This window comes from Vitis riparia, unplaced genomic scaffold, assembly GCF_004353265.1.
Source record: "Vitis riparia cultivar Riparia Gloire de Montpellier isolate 1030 unplaced genomic scaffold, EGFV_Vit.rip_1.0 scaffold641_pilon_pilon, whole genome shotgun sequence".
NCBI classification, from domain to species: Eukaryota; Viridiplantae; Streptophyta; class Magnoliopsida; order Vitales; family Vitaceae; genus Vitis; species Vitis riparia.
The window spans coordinates 32,691-46,742 of NW_023269723.1; the positions used below are offsets into that span (position 1 = coordinate 32,691).

The following is a 14,052-nucleotide window of genomic DNA, read 5'->3' on the forward strand; positions in this document are numbered from 1 at the left end:
TAAAAAATAAAATAAGAAATAAAAAAAATAAAATACAATTAAAACTAAAAAAACTTAAAAATCTAAAAAATAAAATACAGGCTCCATTGAATTTTTAGCAATTTCCCATTATTTATCTTTGCTATTAGAGTAAAAATATTGTGAAAGTCAATATTTTATTTTTATATATATTTTTAACTTAATTGTATTTTTAATTTTTAAAATTTCTTATTTTATTGTTGATGTTGACTAACAAAATTTTATTCAATTTTGTTAGCAAGATATAAGAATGAGGCATTTTAACTTTGATTTATATAATACAAAATATAAAATTATTATTATTATTAGAGGATGAGAGAGGATTTAATTAATTACTTAGGCTATGTTTAAAATTAACGGAATATGATAAGTTAAAAAATATATATATCTTAAGATTAGATGCATACCTTAAGATATGATTTTAGGATATGGTATCCTTGAATATAAATCCAATGTATATGATGTTTTAAGATAGTATATCCAATAAAATATGTTATATTATAGTCTTCACTTGAAAAATGAATAAAAAAAGGTAAGTAAAATGGAGTATACATTATTTTTTAATATTTAGAATAAAAATTTATATTGCATTGCATTTTTTTCTATTTAAAAATCATGAAAATTTTCTGTGGTTTAACAATATTTATGAGTAAAATATTTAAATTTTATAAATAATTTTTTATATCATGTTGTTTAATATATAAAAATAATATATTTGTATATAATATTAATATTATTTTATAATATATATTTTTTAGTTATTCTTTTTTTTTAACCACAAATTTAATTTTATAATAAACATTTTTATCTTGCAAATATAAATAATATTAAAAAAATAAAAAATTGATTAAAAATAAATTTATGATAAATGAAATATATATATATATATATATATATATATATATATATATATATATATATATATATATAGAGCTAACATATGATGTAGAATAAATATAAAAATGAGGGTAGATAATATATTGCACCACTTATTCTATTTTATATTTGATTGAATATAAGATGAAAGGAGTGATGAAATTCTATTTCTTCATCACTAATCTATTGTCCTCTCTCTTATTCTATCTCATAGCATATCAGACCAATCAAATATAGCCTTAACGATAAGAGAGAATTATTTCATAGGAATTTGCATCGATCTTATATAATAAATTTTTTTATAAATATATTTATTTTAAAAATAATTTGATAAATTAGAGAAATTATTTTTTTGATATTTTATTTAATGTTATCAAATTTTTAGAAATAATTTGAAGGATGGCACAATTTTTAATATTTAGTTCCCATTTTTATTGCCTCTAAATATGGGCTTATGGTTTTTGAAGACAAAAGTTGAGAAGGTTAGAAAATTTAATTAAAAGAAATAAATAAAAAAAACGCAATAATAAAGAGTTAAAAAAGGGAGAATTTTTATTTTATGAAAAGCAGTCATGGGCTGCGTTTTTATTATTTAAAGGAAAATTAGGAAGAAACGACAGCCCATGACTGTGTCGATCCACATGGCTGCTTATATCATATAGACACAGCCGGTGAGAGTTGATAGTCTCAAGAGGTTCTGCGCGGCTGATCAAAGTCAGCAGCCATGTTACGGTTTTCGCTTCAACGAGGTCTCTAAATTTTTACTCTTCAAGTCCGTTTGGTTGCCCAGAAATGGGAAAAAAATTGATGTACAACTTAGAATCTTACATCAACTGATCCAACCCAATTGTCTTCTTCAAGTTTTTTTTTTCCCTTTTTCCTGAGGTTTCTCGGCAACCAAACAGAGGATAGAGATTATCAATTGGATTCTTGTTTATTGGTACTGTTTGTTTGTGCTTTTACAGTGAGAAATTTCAAATCTTTGAGGCCTGAGCTCTTCGCTTTGGGAAATTCTCGTTTCTCTACTGCGACTGAGCCATCTTCGAAGCAACGTAACCCACCGGTAAGGTTTAATATTGAAAACGTTCTGTTTGTTTGGGAGGAAAATAGTTCCTATGGATGCTTTCTCAAGAAAATAGATTTGATTTCTGTGTGCTGCTTACAATTTTGGATTGCATAAAGTTCCGTTTGTTTCGAGACTTTTTTCCGATTCCTTCGCCATACGATTCCCATTAAATCCGGTCATTCATTAGGCGGTGCTTGATTGGATGGTAGATGTTAGGAGCGGGAAGGAGAAATGTTTTAATGGTTTAATTTTCCACTCTGGGAAAATTTTTCAGGGAAAACGGTAGATGGATTATTTTCTCTGGAAATAAAAAGGTGCAAGGGAAAAATGCTGATAATCTATACTTTACTTTCTTTTAATTGTTGATAAAAAAGAGGGAGAGACAAGAAAATAAGATTTCCAATATTGTGTTTTTGGTTGTTTGGGGTCTCTAAAGAATCAAAATTCACTTCAACTAAGCTAAGTAATAAGAAGTTAAAAGATTTAAGATTTAGTATTTTCTTTATGAATAAATTGATTAAAGGGAATGAAATAATCCTTAAATTTGTAAATCTAACCTCTTTCATGTTTTTTATGGGCCTTTCACTGTTTGCATGTAGTTTTTGAAAGAAAATGTTATTTTTACAAGAAAAAAAAGTGAGAGGGCATTTTTGTAAAAAAGATGCAAAAAGGAAATGGATGGTTAAATTTCCAAATTTAGCTTTTTAATGACCCTTTTAATCAAATAACCCTTCTTTATTGCTCTCTCTCAGCAAACAAGCTTAATGTAGAGCTTATGCTGCTTGAATTTGATTTCCTTATTCATCATTTTCGTATCTCTATTTGCTGGGTTTGGTTAAAGTTACAATGGCTGAATTTCTCATTGATTGAATTGTATCAGAGGGTTCCCAATCTCATTGGAGGTAGTTTCGTGGATTCGCAATCAAGTGAATTCATTGATGTTATAAATCCTGTAAGTGCATGAAATGCCATAGAAAAGTTTTGATCCTCTCTCTCTCTCTCTCTCTCTCTCTCTCTCTCTCTCTCTCTCTTTTCATTGAATTGTTAATAAACAATAGCTGTGTTACAGGCAACACAACAAGTTGTTTCACAAATTCCTTTAACTAGCAATGAAGAGTTCAAGGCTGCAGTATCTGCAGCGAAACAAGCTTTTCCAGCATGGCGAAACACACCAGTTACAACCCGTCAGCGCATCATGTTCAAGCTCCAACAACTTATTCGGAGAGACATTGTAAGCATGTTGAACCTTGGAATCTCAGTTACATAATTTTATCAACTTATAATTTTTTGTAATTAATGGGAAAATCACTATAATATTATTTCAGGATAAGCTTGCCATGAATATTACTACCGAACAGGGAAAAACGTTGAAGGATGCACAGGGTGATGTGTTCCGTGGGCTAGGTTAGCATTTCTGTACTCATTTTTCATTTAAGAACATTTTTAGAGTGGAAAATGAATCCTTTTCAATGGTTGGGTTTTCTGTTGTAGAGGTGGTGGAACATGCATGTGGAATGGCTACTCTACAAATGGGGGACTTCGTTCCAAATGTGTCTAGTGGAATTGATACTTACAGCATTAGAGAGCCACTTGGTGTTTGTGCTGGGATCTGCCCTTTCAACTTTCCAGCAATGATTCCGTTATGGGTAAACATGCAGTTATCCATTTTTTATTTATTTTTCTCTTTTCATTTTTGCTATTTTTTCTGTCTACTGGCATTTCTTTCCTTTTATTTGTCTTATATCCTTTTGTTACCCATATTTCATGGATATTTTCAAATTTTTGTCCTTGGAAATAGACATGCAATGCTGTCTGAAGAGAGCCTTGAACCTTACAAACTGAGGTTCTGGAATGAGGCATAACCAAATAGAGAGAGTCCATGCTACTATGAAATGCACAATTTATGGAGAAGGGTAAAAAACCTAATCAAGTTGCTAACTCCACTACTGTATGAGTGTCCTTAAGACTTTTAATGCCGTATGCAGTTTATGAGCATGAGATGATGAAACATGCTTGATATTGATGAAGCCTAAGTTTCTTAAGGTAAAAGAAAGGTGAAACTGTTTGCAAGACACTAATCTGTGTATAACCAGAAGTTTTGTAGACAAGACATTAATAGTTTGTTGCTAGTCTTATAACCAAAGAATGAAGTCTGCCCTCATAATTTATAATGTTCTTGTAGCTTTATAAAACTTTAAAATCCTAAAGTGATACTAAAGCTGATCATAGCCCTTAGTTAACTTTATTTCGCACTATACATATTGTAACAAGTAAAAATTTCCTTATTGAGAATCATGGTTGTGCAAAGCTACTATAGTCTGAAACCTGTGAAGAGTAACTGCAGCGGAATCCTTGAATTGTGAGTACTGTGGTATGTAAGTGTTCCAGCACTATAATCATATTTGTAGAAATGCCTTTCACCAATGGAAGATAGAAGCCACTGGATATTACTTCCTTAAAGACAAACTGAAAATTGAAGAGCTTGCACTTACTGGGGAGGCAAAGAGGTTATTGTATGCATGGCCCTTAGAAGCCCTTCATTATGGATCCACCTAGGACTTACTGAAATGACAACTATGCACATAAAGCTTCTCTTGTCACAAGTACAAAGAGCCAAGGAATGGATAATAGGATGTGTAACTAGGTGAAGGAAGTCCATATCAACTGGGTTATGCCTGATGTCTCAAATAAAAACCATTAGACTCTTTAGCATTAGACCTTTTATTATTTCTCTTATTTCTTTCATCAAAAAGGGTAGATGTACTGGCTAAACAGGCGCAGAACTAGAACACCTTATGGCTGGATGGTATTGTAATTTGGTTCCAACAACCAACAGAAATTTGAGAAACAACCCAACTAATCCCTGTCTCAAAGAAAAAGAACTGAGTAGGGAGTACATATTATAGTATGTTTAATTGACTGTCCTTTCAATTTGCAAATAAAGAAAATATTTGGTGTGATAAACTTGTTTGTTAGAACATGTAAAGAATCAAACATGTTGAACCCTTAAAAGCAATAGTAAATGTCTTGACTTCTTAGTGAAGAACTAGGAGTAAGCTTGCTTAGATAGGAATGGTTTTTGTTTTGTTTTTTCATTAGTGTGGGAAAATACTACAGATGCAATGAGTACAGAATTTAATGATATCCTAGATGGAGCAGAATTTGTCAATAGTAATTTCTATTTTGCTATTTATTTATTTGAATCTGTGATTCTTTTTATCTGCATATAAGCACAGTGGGTGTTTGTGGTACATGACAAGGTTTTCATTGCCCAAACCAGGGAAAATGAAAGAGAAGTTCTAATTTTTTTATAATTTTCTGCAGATGTTCCCAATTGCAGTTACATGTGGTAATACCTTTGTCTTAAAGCCATCAGAGAAAGATCCAGGTTACTTTTAACTTCTTAGTACTATAATGGATAGACTCCTTGGGAAATATCTTATCAGAGGAACAACGAAAAAAGAGAAATAGAACATTATCTTTCCTCCTGAGTTGTGATGCATGGAACTCAAAGAAGCAAAAAAGGATTTATTTATTTTATTTGGGTCATTGATGAAACGTGTCAATGAAACCCTGATAGTTTGTCCATTAATCCTCATATGGATGGCTTTTAAAATATCAGTGCATGCCTTGGTGCATGAGAGAATGAGAATTGTTGGATGTCAATGAGCACTATTGATGAATTCACTTTTTGTGTACGAGGCATTTGGACCCTTTACTTTGGTATCTTTAAGAACTTCTATTTGATTGGCTTTTTACTGATGCAGACATGTACAGCTTAGGCATAACTTAAAGTCATTGCTAATGAAAAACAGATATGTTCTTTCCAACAATGCATATATTTATTTGTTTTGGGGAAAAAGAATGACAAGCATGGTTTCTTTTGGCTTGTTTTGGAAGGAGCTTAGATGTCTAAATTGGATTTCTAAAGAATATTGTGTTCTTATTCATAGCAGTCTGGGAGTTTCTGCTTAAGTGAAGCCTTTTAGCCTCTATCATTTTATTAGTATGTGTTACAAGGATCCTCAGGATGACAAATAACAAAATCTCGAGAGTTCTTGTATTTGGTGGTCACCTTATAACTCCTCTTGATTAAGTCTCAATCCTACCTACTTGAGGTTAGCTGCAAGATTTATTTATTTATCCTGCTTTAATAATTGATGTATCTCTAAAATCTACTCAAAAAGAGAAGGAAAGAAATAAACGAACTTTAAGTAGGATTAGTATTAATTGGATTTAAATTAAGATTAGCATTTGTTGGAGTCAAATTAAGAGGAGCTAATTAGGTTATTGAAGAATTCAAATTAGAGTCATAATAGGTTATTAGAATCCTAGTAGAATCGGAATTTTTTAAAGAAGGCTATAAATTAGGGTAATTGATTTAAACCAAAGTATTGATTTATTATTTATTTTGATAAGTAAAAAGAAAAAGTATTGATAGTTAATATATTATGTTTTCTTGCATACTTACAATTCTCAATGATGAGATTCCATTGATTTTCTTGTACCCTATAACTGAGACTCCTAGAAGGCTTTAGTGAGACTTAAAGGTTTTTCTCCCTTTATCTTCTCATCCTTTTTCTCTATATTTTTATTTTTATTTTTTTCTGCTGCCATAAACTTTATCCTTGTTCCTCCCCTTAAACCCTAAAGATAAAAAACCCTTGCCCACCTATTTGATTGTAGGCAACCATCCTATGGTTGTCTTACATCAATAATAATCTTTATCCTTTTCCCAGCCTCTGTGCATTTCCTTTTTTAAAATCTATATCATGTCCTTTTGTCACCTTCAACTTGGATCAAGTCACTTCATTATACTAGCTCAATTGTAGGTCTTCACTCTATGTTGTTGAACCATCTTAAACAACTTTCTCTCATTGTGTCCTGAATTGGTGCCACCTCTACCATTTTCTGAACACATTATTCCTTATTCTATCTTCCCTTTCAGTGACACTCATCCATCTTAACATCCTAAGTTTGGCTACAATTATTATTTTTAAAAAAAATTTATTTTTAAAAATCTATTTCTTACCTTGATATCATTCTGAACTGTAAGAATAAATTATCTTTGTAACATTCTTTAGAACCTTTCCTTTAAATTGATAGTGATAATTTATGATCTCTAAACTACTCTAGATGCCATTCTTTGTTTATTATCTGCTCTGGTACTATGGAAAATCATGGGTAATCGGTCCAAGCTATAAAGATGGCTGCTTCTAGATCTCTTTTGGCTGTTTGTTTTCATCTTATCCTGATTTCTACTAGTTTTTGAAAAAAATTACGTGTCATATATTTTGTTTTAGTGATTTACTTAAAAACTTTTAGATTCTTCTCCTAATTCTAATTTGAAATTAACTCCTATTCTATTTGACAATTTATCCCTCCTTTAGTTTCATCTTTCATTAACTAAAATTATGTCTGTAGCCAAAAACAGTCATCACTAGATATCATTTTTATAATGCACGGTGAGTTCATCCACAAACAATGCAAAAATGTAAGGGTGCAATGCTGATGAGCCTGTAATAGTCTGACGAGTCTTAGAAAAGAATATATTGATATGATATGTGGTATGTATGATACAGTAGTAACTAGTCTGCAGAAGATTTGAGGAGACACAAGATAATCAGCAAGGGGGAATGCTTGTTTCCATCCTTCTTCTAGGTTATGTGCCTGTGGGGTTTGTTGATAAGTCTGCAACTACTGTTGACTAGTCTCCATGCACCTCCTCATCCCAAATTCCACAGCAATCAAACAAGTTGAAGGGTGATCTTGAGTTTTTTGAAAGTCTAGGCCTTTGGTCATTGAAAGCATGACTTCAACTGGGTGAGGGAGAAAAAAGGGTGTATCCAAGTGGTCTGAGCTCTGCTTTGGCTGACTGCATGTGTGTCAGAAACTCATAGGTGTAAAGAGTTTCATGTGGAAATTGCTATAGTTAGCACTTACTTACAAAGGAGAAATAATCACTGTTTTAGCTTTTGGTCCATGTATAAATGCATTGCTATGCTTTTTAAGTGGGTGAGTGTTAATTCTACAACCTCAATTTGTTATGGGATATCCACTGATAGTAATAGAATAGTTCTTAGATGGGTTTTGACTTATGTGGTATGTCTTCTTTAATTTAGGTCACTGTGCTTAATTGTGAACCATTGAGTTAACTCTACCAGGGATATTACTTTCTCTCTCAGGGAACCTAGAGGGATGTCTAATTCTCATGTTTGCAAAATGATCATTGGCATATCTTTCTTGTAATACCACATGCATGATATCAAATGGCTATGTTTCCTATAACCATCATGTGCAAGGTTTAATTGAAACTGTCCACTTCTATTCTTTTCTACCCTTGAAAGTTCGCTTGCATGTGATTTCTTGCCATCTTCCCTTGCTGCATGTATGATGCTATAGGTTGATGGCCAAGATTTTCTACCTTTTATTTCCATATTGTTTATGTTGAATCAGTATTCATAAGACGTTTCATTTACTGTGACTTTAGTTAAAAGTGAGTGTTGCTGTGTTCCTTCAGGGGCTTCTTTAATGCTTGCCGAGTTAGCAATGGAGGCTGGTTTGCCTGATGGTGTATTAAATATTGTTCACGGCACCCGTGTATGCTCTGACTTCAGCAACTATTCACTCAACAATTAATTTTTTTTTTTTAATTATTGAATGTTATCCTTGTTGAATGTCTACAACTTATGCCTTGTTTACAGTAGCCTGTCTCTTCACATTTTCTTTTAGAGTTTTGATATCGGTGATGGCCATATATCTAACAAACCTTTTAACTTTGTACTTTGGCTTGCGGCAGAACATTGTCAATGCTATTTGTGATGATGAAGATATCCGAGCTGTATCATTTGTTGGTTCAAATACGGTAAACTTTTTTCCCGTGTTCAGTTTGTGGCAATGCTCATTTCCTATATAAGGCTTTTGTATTCAGTGATGATTGCTGATTTGCAAGGTCATAGCAGCAAGTAATAATGTTGTATGCATTCAAAATCTTTGGGTTTGACAATTCAAATCTTGTGGTAAGATTATTTTCACAAACTGAAACTAACATGGTGAGTGTGATTCTCCAGTAATATGAAAAATAGCCTAATTAGGGTCTTGGACAGAGCCCCTTTTACAATCTTCCCACTAACTAAAGCTGAGGGTTGTTTGAACTCTTCTTCTCCTGTGCATCTTTAGTTAGAACATAACTATGTCTAGTGGAGCATAGTTGGTTGACCTTCTCTGCCATTTAGTATGGCATTGTCTGTTGTATGTTTGCTTTTTCTTCTCCATGTTTTTCATTACTTTGGGGCCCAGGTTTCTCTTCTTCTTTGTTCATCTTTAATTTTCTGATCCCTACTTATCAATAAAAAAAAATTAAAAAAACAATCTTAAATTTTCTGATCCCTATCACCAATGTTTCTGTTCTATGCCTCTAGAACATCATTGCATGTGAACTTTCTATTTATTATTCATTCCACAGTTGAATGTTTCTTTGTTTTCTGTTTATGCATCTTATGGTTAGGGAAACTTTCTTTTTGCTTGTGGTTTTTGAAGAATAATGTGTTTTTCCCCCACAAATAACTTCAATATCTGGTGCAGTATAATTGGTTGACCTTCTTCACCATTATTATATGTATATCAGTTGATTCTTGCTTTTCTTCTTGTTTATTTTCTTTTCATTTTTTCCTTTTTGGATAAAAAAATAGGCTGGCATGCACATATATTCAAGAGCATCAGCCAAAGGAAAACGTGTTCAGGTAAATGCAGTTCATCTACTTAGTAACAAACCTGCATTTCTCCTAAGATCATTATTGTTGCTCTTTAAAAACCCATGAAGTAGTTGAAATTGCTAAAGTTGAAGTAATGTGTAAATGTCTACAGTCCAATATGGGAGCCAAAATCATGCCATCGTCTTGCCTGATGCTAGCTTGGATGCTACTTTGAATGCTCTAGTTGCTGCTGGTTTTGGTGCTGCTGGACAAAGGTGTATGGCACTGAGCACAGTAGTCTTCGTTGGAGACTCAAAATCATGGTATTATGCTTCTTCTTCTTCTTCTTCTTCTTATTCTTCTTCTAGCTTCCTTCACCTTGAATAAGTGCTGGCATTTGTTTCGTGTCTGCGCAGAAGTACTTCATTTGTTGTCAAGCTGGAACATCACATTTTTCCTGACATATGGATAATAAATTGTCATTTTTCTCCATTTAATCATTTTTCCTAGATGCTGCTACAGTTAATGCTTATGCAGTCTTAGATAACGGACTTTGTGGGTGCCTAGGTGCCTAACTGACTGCCAGAGTACATTTGAGCCTTTTGGTTTATGCATTCTTAGTGCTACACATTTAAATATGACTCCTTAGAAGAGATTTAAAGCATGCAAAAGAAGTGTATCATAATTCATTAGACATGGATACTTTAGTTATTTCATAATCATCTTCATGAAAAAAAAAATGGATTAATGATGGAAAATTTTTTGTGCATGATGAATTGTCTTTTTTCTTCCTTTTTGGATATGCTTGTTGAGTATTTACTCAAGATTAGACATGTTGGAAACATAATCTCGATGTCCATGTAAAATATGAAAAATAAAATAATTGTGCTTCTTTAAAATAGAATTCAATGTCAAGGGATATTTTAGTATAACATGGAACCTATTTACAAACTTTTTCAGGGAAGATAAGCTACTGGAGCGTGCCAAAACACTGAAAGTAAATTCTGGAACGGAACCTGATGCAGATCTTGGGCCAGTGATCAGCAAAGAGGCATGTGCATGGTTCATTTTTTTTGAGAGAAAATAATGCAATTATGATTTTTGGGTGTGTATGCAGTATTTTGTTGATCAGTTTATATCTACACTACCTCTTTACAGAAAATAATGCAATTATGATTTTTGGGTGTGTTTGCAATATTTTTCTGATCAGTTTATATCAGCAAGCGTGACTCTCTTGCTACCTGTGCCCTTTATTATTATTATTATTATTATTATTATTAGTTTATGTTCATTTGATATTCTTCCTGCATCCACAGGCAAAGGAACGGATATGCAAATTGATTCAAAATGGTGTTGACAGTGGTGCCAGACTGGTGCTCGATGGGAGGAACATTGTGGTACTTTTCATTTGTTTAATGTTTTGCTCTTTTTACTTGTTGCAGTTTCTGCATAATTTATTTATTTATTTATTTTAATGTTAGGCTGCTTTGGTTATGTTTTGTATTGGTATTTCTTTATGTCAATAAATTCATCTTTTTTTATTGTTAATAATAAATTGCAAAGCTTTACTAGATGCATATTGTGAAATTAACATTAAAGTTACAAATTTTAGGTGATGAGAACAAGTGATGGGTTCTTCTGGGAATAGAAAATTTTCTTTAGCAGTTTCAAATTCTCTTCAGGAGAGCAGTTTACATTAGAATGACACTTGAAACCTTTCTTCCACACAGTGTTAGTGGGATCTTCAGAGAATTGAGACATTTGTTTGAAGAAAGTCAAGAACACCAACTTCTAATGGTTTATAAATATCTAGAGATAGAAATAACATTCCACTTCTAAATTTGTTCTTTGTTTCTATCGACAACTAAAGTTGTCTTCTAAATTATGTTTGCTTAGGTTTGTTAGCCTGCTGTATCTATTTATGTATTGATGATTTGGAACAAGTAGTAGTTTAACATAGTATTGGTTGGTCTGTTTCCTTCTAGCCCCTCAGATTGTGGGTGGCCAGAAACATGCATCCTATCTGGTGGAAGTCATCTATGAATAATGGTTTTCAATTATGTGCAAAATCATCAAGAAGTTACAATGTCGCATAGTGGGCTGAAGTACATTTTTGAACATCTTAGAGAGTATTATTCTGGGAAAGTAGTGAAAATGATCTTGTTTTTCCTTGCAAAGAAAAGGAAGCTGTGAATTTTAAATCAAGCATGTGATGCAAATCTGTACCGATCTCATATATGGCAACAACATGGCCAGAATAAATACTAATTTAATTCTGTAATGCCAATGGCTGAATTGCCAAGTGTACAGATCCTTGAACAACTTCAATTGATCACAATTAGTGATAAAACAATACCAATACATATTCTATTTTAGTTTTGTTCTTTTGTTTATTGTTATTTTTTTATTTTTTTTTATTTTTTCATGAATGATGAATAGGTTCCAGGATATGAGCATGGCAACTTTATTGGTCCCACCATCTTATCTGATGTCACGGCCGATATGGAGTGTTACAAGGTATCTTATCTGTTATTCTAATTCCATGTATATTAGTGGAGTTGATCTTGACAATCTATGATTGGTAATAAAAGAATAGGCTTGCCCATTAAGACCTTAGAATGATCTTCATGAATTCTACCTTGGTTTGTGCAGGAGGAGATATTTGGCCCGGTTCTTCTTTGCATTCAGGTTTGGATTGTTTCAATTCCTGTTTCTCTTGCATCTTTGTATTATTTAGTATATTAACATATATGTCTTCCTTCACCTTTTCCAATTCAGGCGGACAGCTTAGATGAGGCCATAAACATAGTTAACAGAAATAAGTACGTTCTCAACATATTTCGCTCTTAAATATTATTATCCAAGTGCCATACAATTTTACATTCAAGTTACTTCTCTGTTACAGATATGGCAATGGAGCTTCTATATTTACATCATCTGGTGTAGATGCTAGGAAATTTCAGACAGAGATTGAGGCTGGGCAGGTAAACCAACCATTTTCATTACTCAGCCTGCTTTTTGCATGCAACAGATGAGGTTTAGTTGGAACATGGTGATTTTGTGTCATCAAGGCTCACTTTTTGGTGACCACCTCATATTGAAATTTGAAAGCTCGTATCATAATGATTTCTCGAACATAAGATAGATTTAACAAACAAATAAAATTATGTATTTCTTGTGGTGCTTTGCTGAACTTTTCTTGGAATTGCATGACCAATGGTTTTATTGTCCATGGTTAGGATCATCTCTGCTTGGAGTAGAACTTGTATATTGTTTACTAACTTTAAGCGAATTCAAACTCAGGTTGGCATCAATGTCCCAATACCAGTTCCACTTCCATTTTTCTCGTTTACTGGATCCAAGGCGTCTTTTGCTGGGGATCTCAATTTCTATGGTTAGTTTGCGCCTCTCTTCACCTCTTTGTATGGTAAATTTAGCAATAAATAGGGGCTAGTGGGTAAGGTAAAATCTTTGTTATGAAATAAAAGATGTAATGTGAATTTGCAGGCAAGGCTGGAGTTCAGTTTTACACCCAGATCAAAACAGTGACTCAACAATGGAAGGGATTGGCAAGTGGGAGTGGAGTTTCCTTGGCAATGCCCACTTCTCAGAAATCACAATAAACCGATAATTCCCAACTTTTTTTAGCTTTTATATCTAAGTAGTGTGTGAGCCCATCAATAATATGCCAATCCTCATCTTTCATCGACATATCACTAGTGTTATTCTATGGGTTTTTGCTTGTGATCACGGTTGTGTTAAAAAGAGTTTCATGGTCTATTGCCTTGGAACACTTCTCTTTCATATGCATTAAGGCTTCACAGGTTAAACTTAGATATGGAGATTCCGCATGTGTGTCACGGATTGGTTGGAGTCTAAAACCTTGAATTTAAGATAAAGCATTGAATGATTAAAGGTTTGATATTATTATTATTTTTAAATAAATATTTATAATTACTTTTAAAATAAATCATAGTAAAACAAAAATAGTTTGTGGAATTATACTATTAAATAAAAACTTAATCATTTAACTAACTTAAGTTAATTTATACTAGGTATTGAATAAAATGCTTAAAATTTTGAAGTGTCATATGCTATATTAAAATTAAATTTATACAAAGAAATTATTTTTAGACTTTAATTATTTTCATTATCATACGGTGAAGTTATATTTAACTAGGGATGACAATGAAATGGGTTTTTTCGGGTATTCGTCTTACCCGTCCTTGATGGGAAGAGTTTAAAATTTAAGTAAACGGATTTGGAATAGATTTGAGATTTTTTTTAAAAAAACTAGGGATGGGTTTGAGTAGGTTTGGGTATTGTTTTGTTCTGTCCCAAATTATATCTAAAATTAATTTAATTTAATTTTTATTTTCCTGTTTTTAATATATTTAA

At 32.4% G+C, this 14,052-nt stretch overlaps 1 protein-coding gene across 1 annotated transcript; it reads left to right on the forward strand.

Annotated features, from left to right (window-relative positions):
• Positions 1-1,533: 1,533 nt before the first annotated feature.
• LOC117910178 (methylmalonate-semialdehyde dehydrogenase [acylating], mitochondrial-like) lies at positions 1,534-13,488 on the forward strand. The gene is given in 20 exon segments (XM_034824236.1): positions 1,534-1,643; positions 1,860-1,957; positions 2,841-2,912; positions 3,030-3,191; positions 3,286-3,364; positions 3,452-3,606; positions 5,285-5,348; positions 8,481-8,560; positions 8,760-8,825; positions 9,652-9,702; positions 9,827-9,839; positions 9,842-9,977; positions 10,615-10,705; positions 10,971-11,051; positions 12,094-12,171; positions 12,307-12,342; positions 12,433-12,476; positions 12,560-12,638; positions 12,958-13,048; positions 13,162-13,488. Coding segments are annotated over 20 exon segments (1,617 nt in total). The 5' UTR covers positions 1,534-1,618; the 3' UTR covers positions 13,278-13,488.
• The last annotated feature ends 564 nt before the right edge of the window (positions 13,489-14,052 follow it).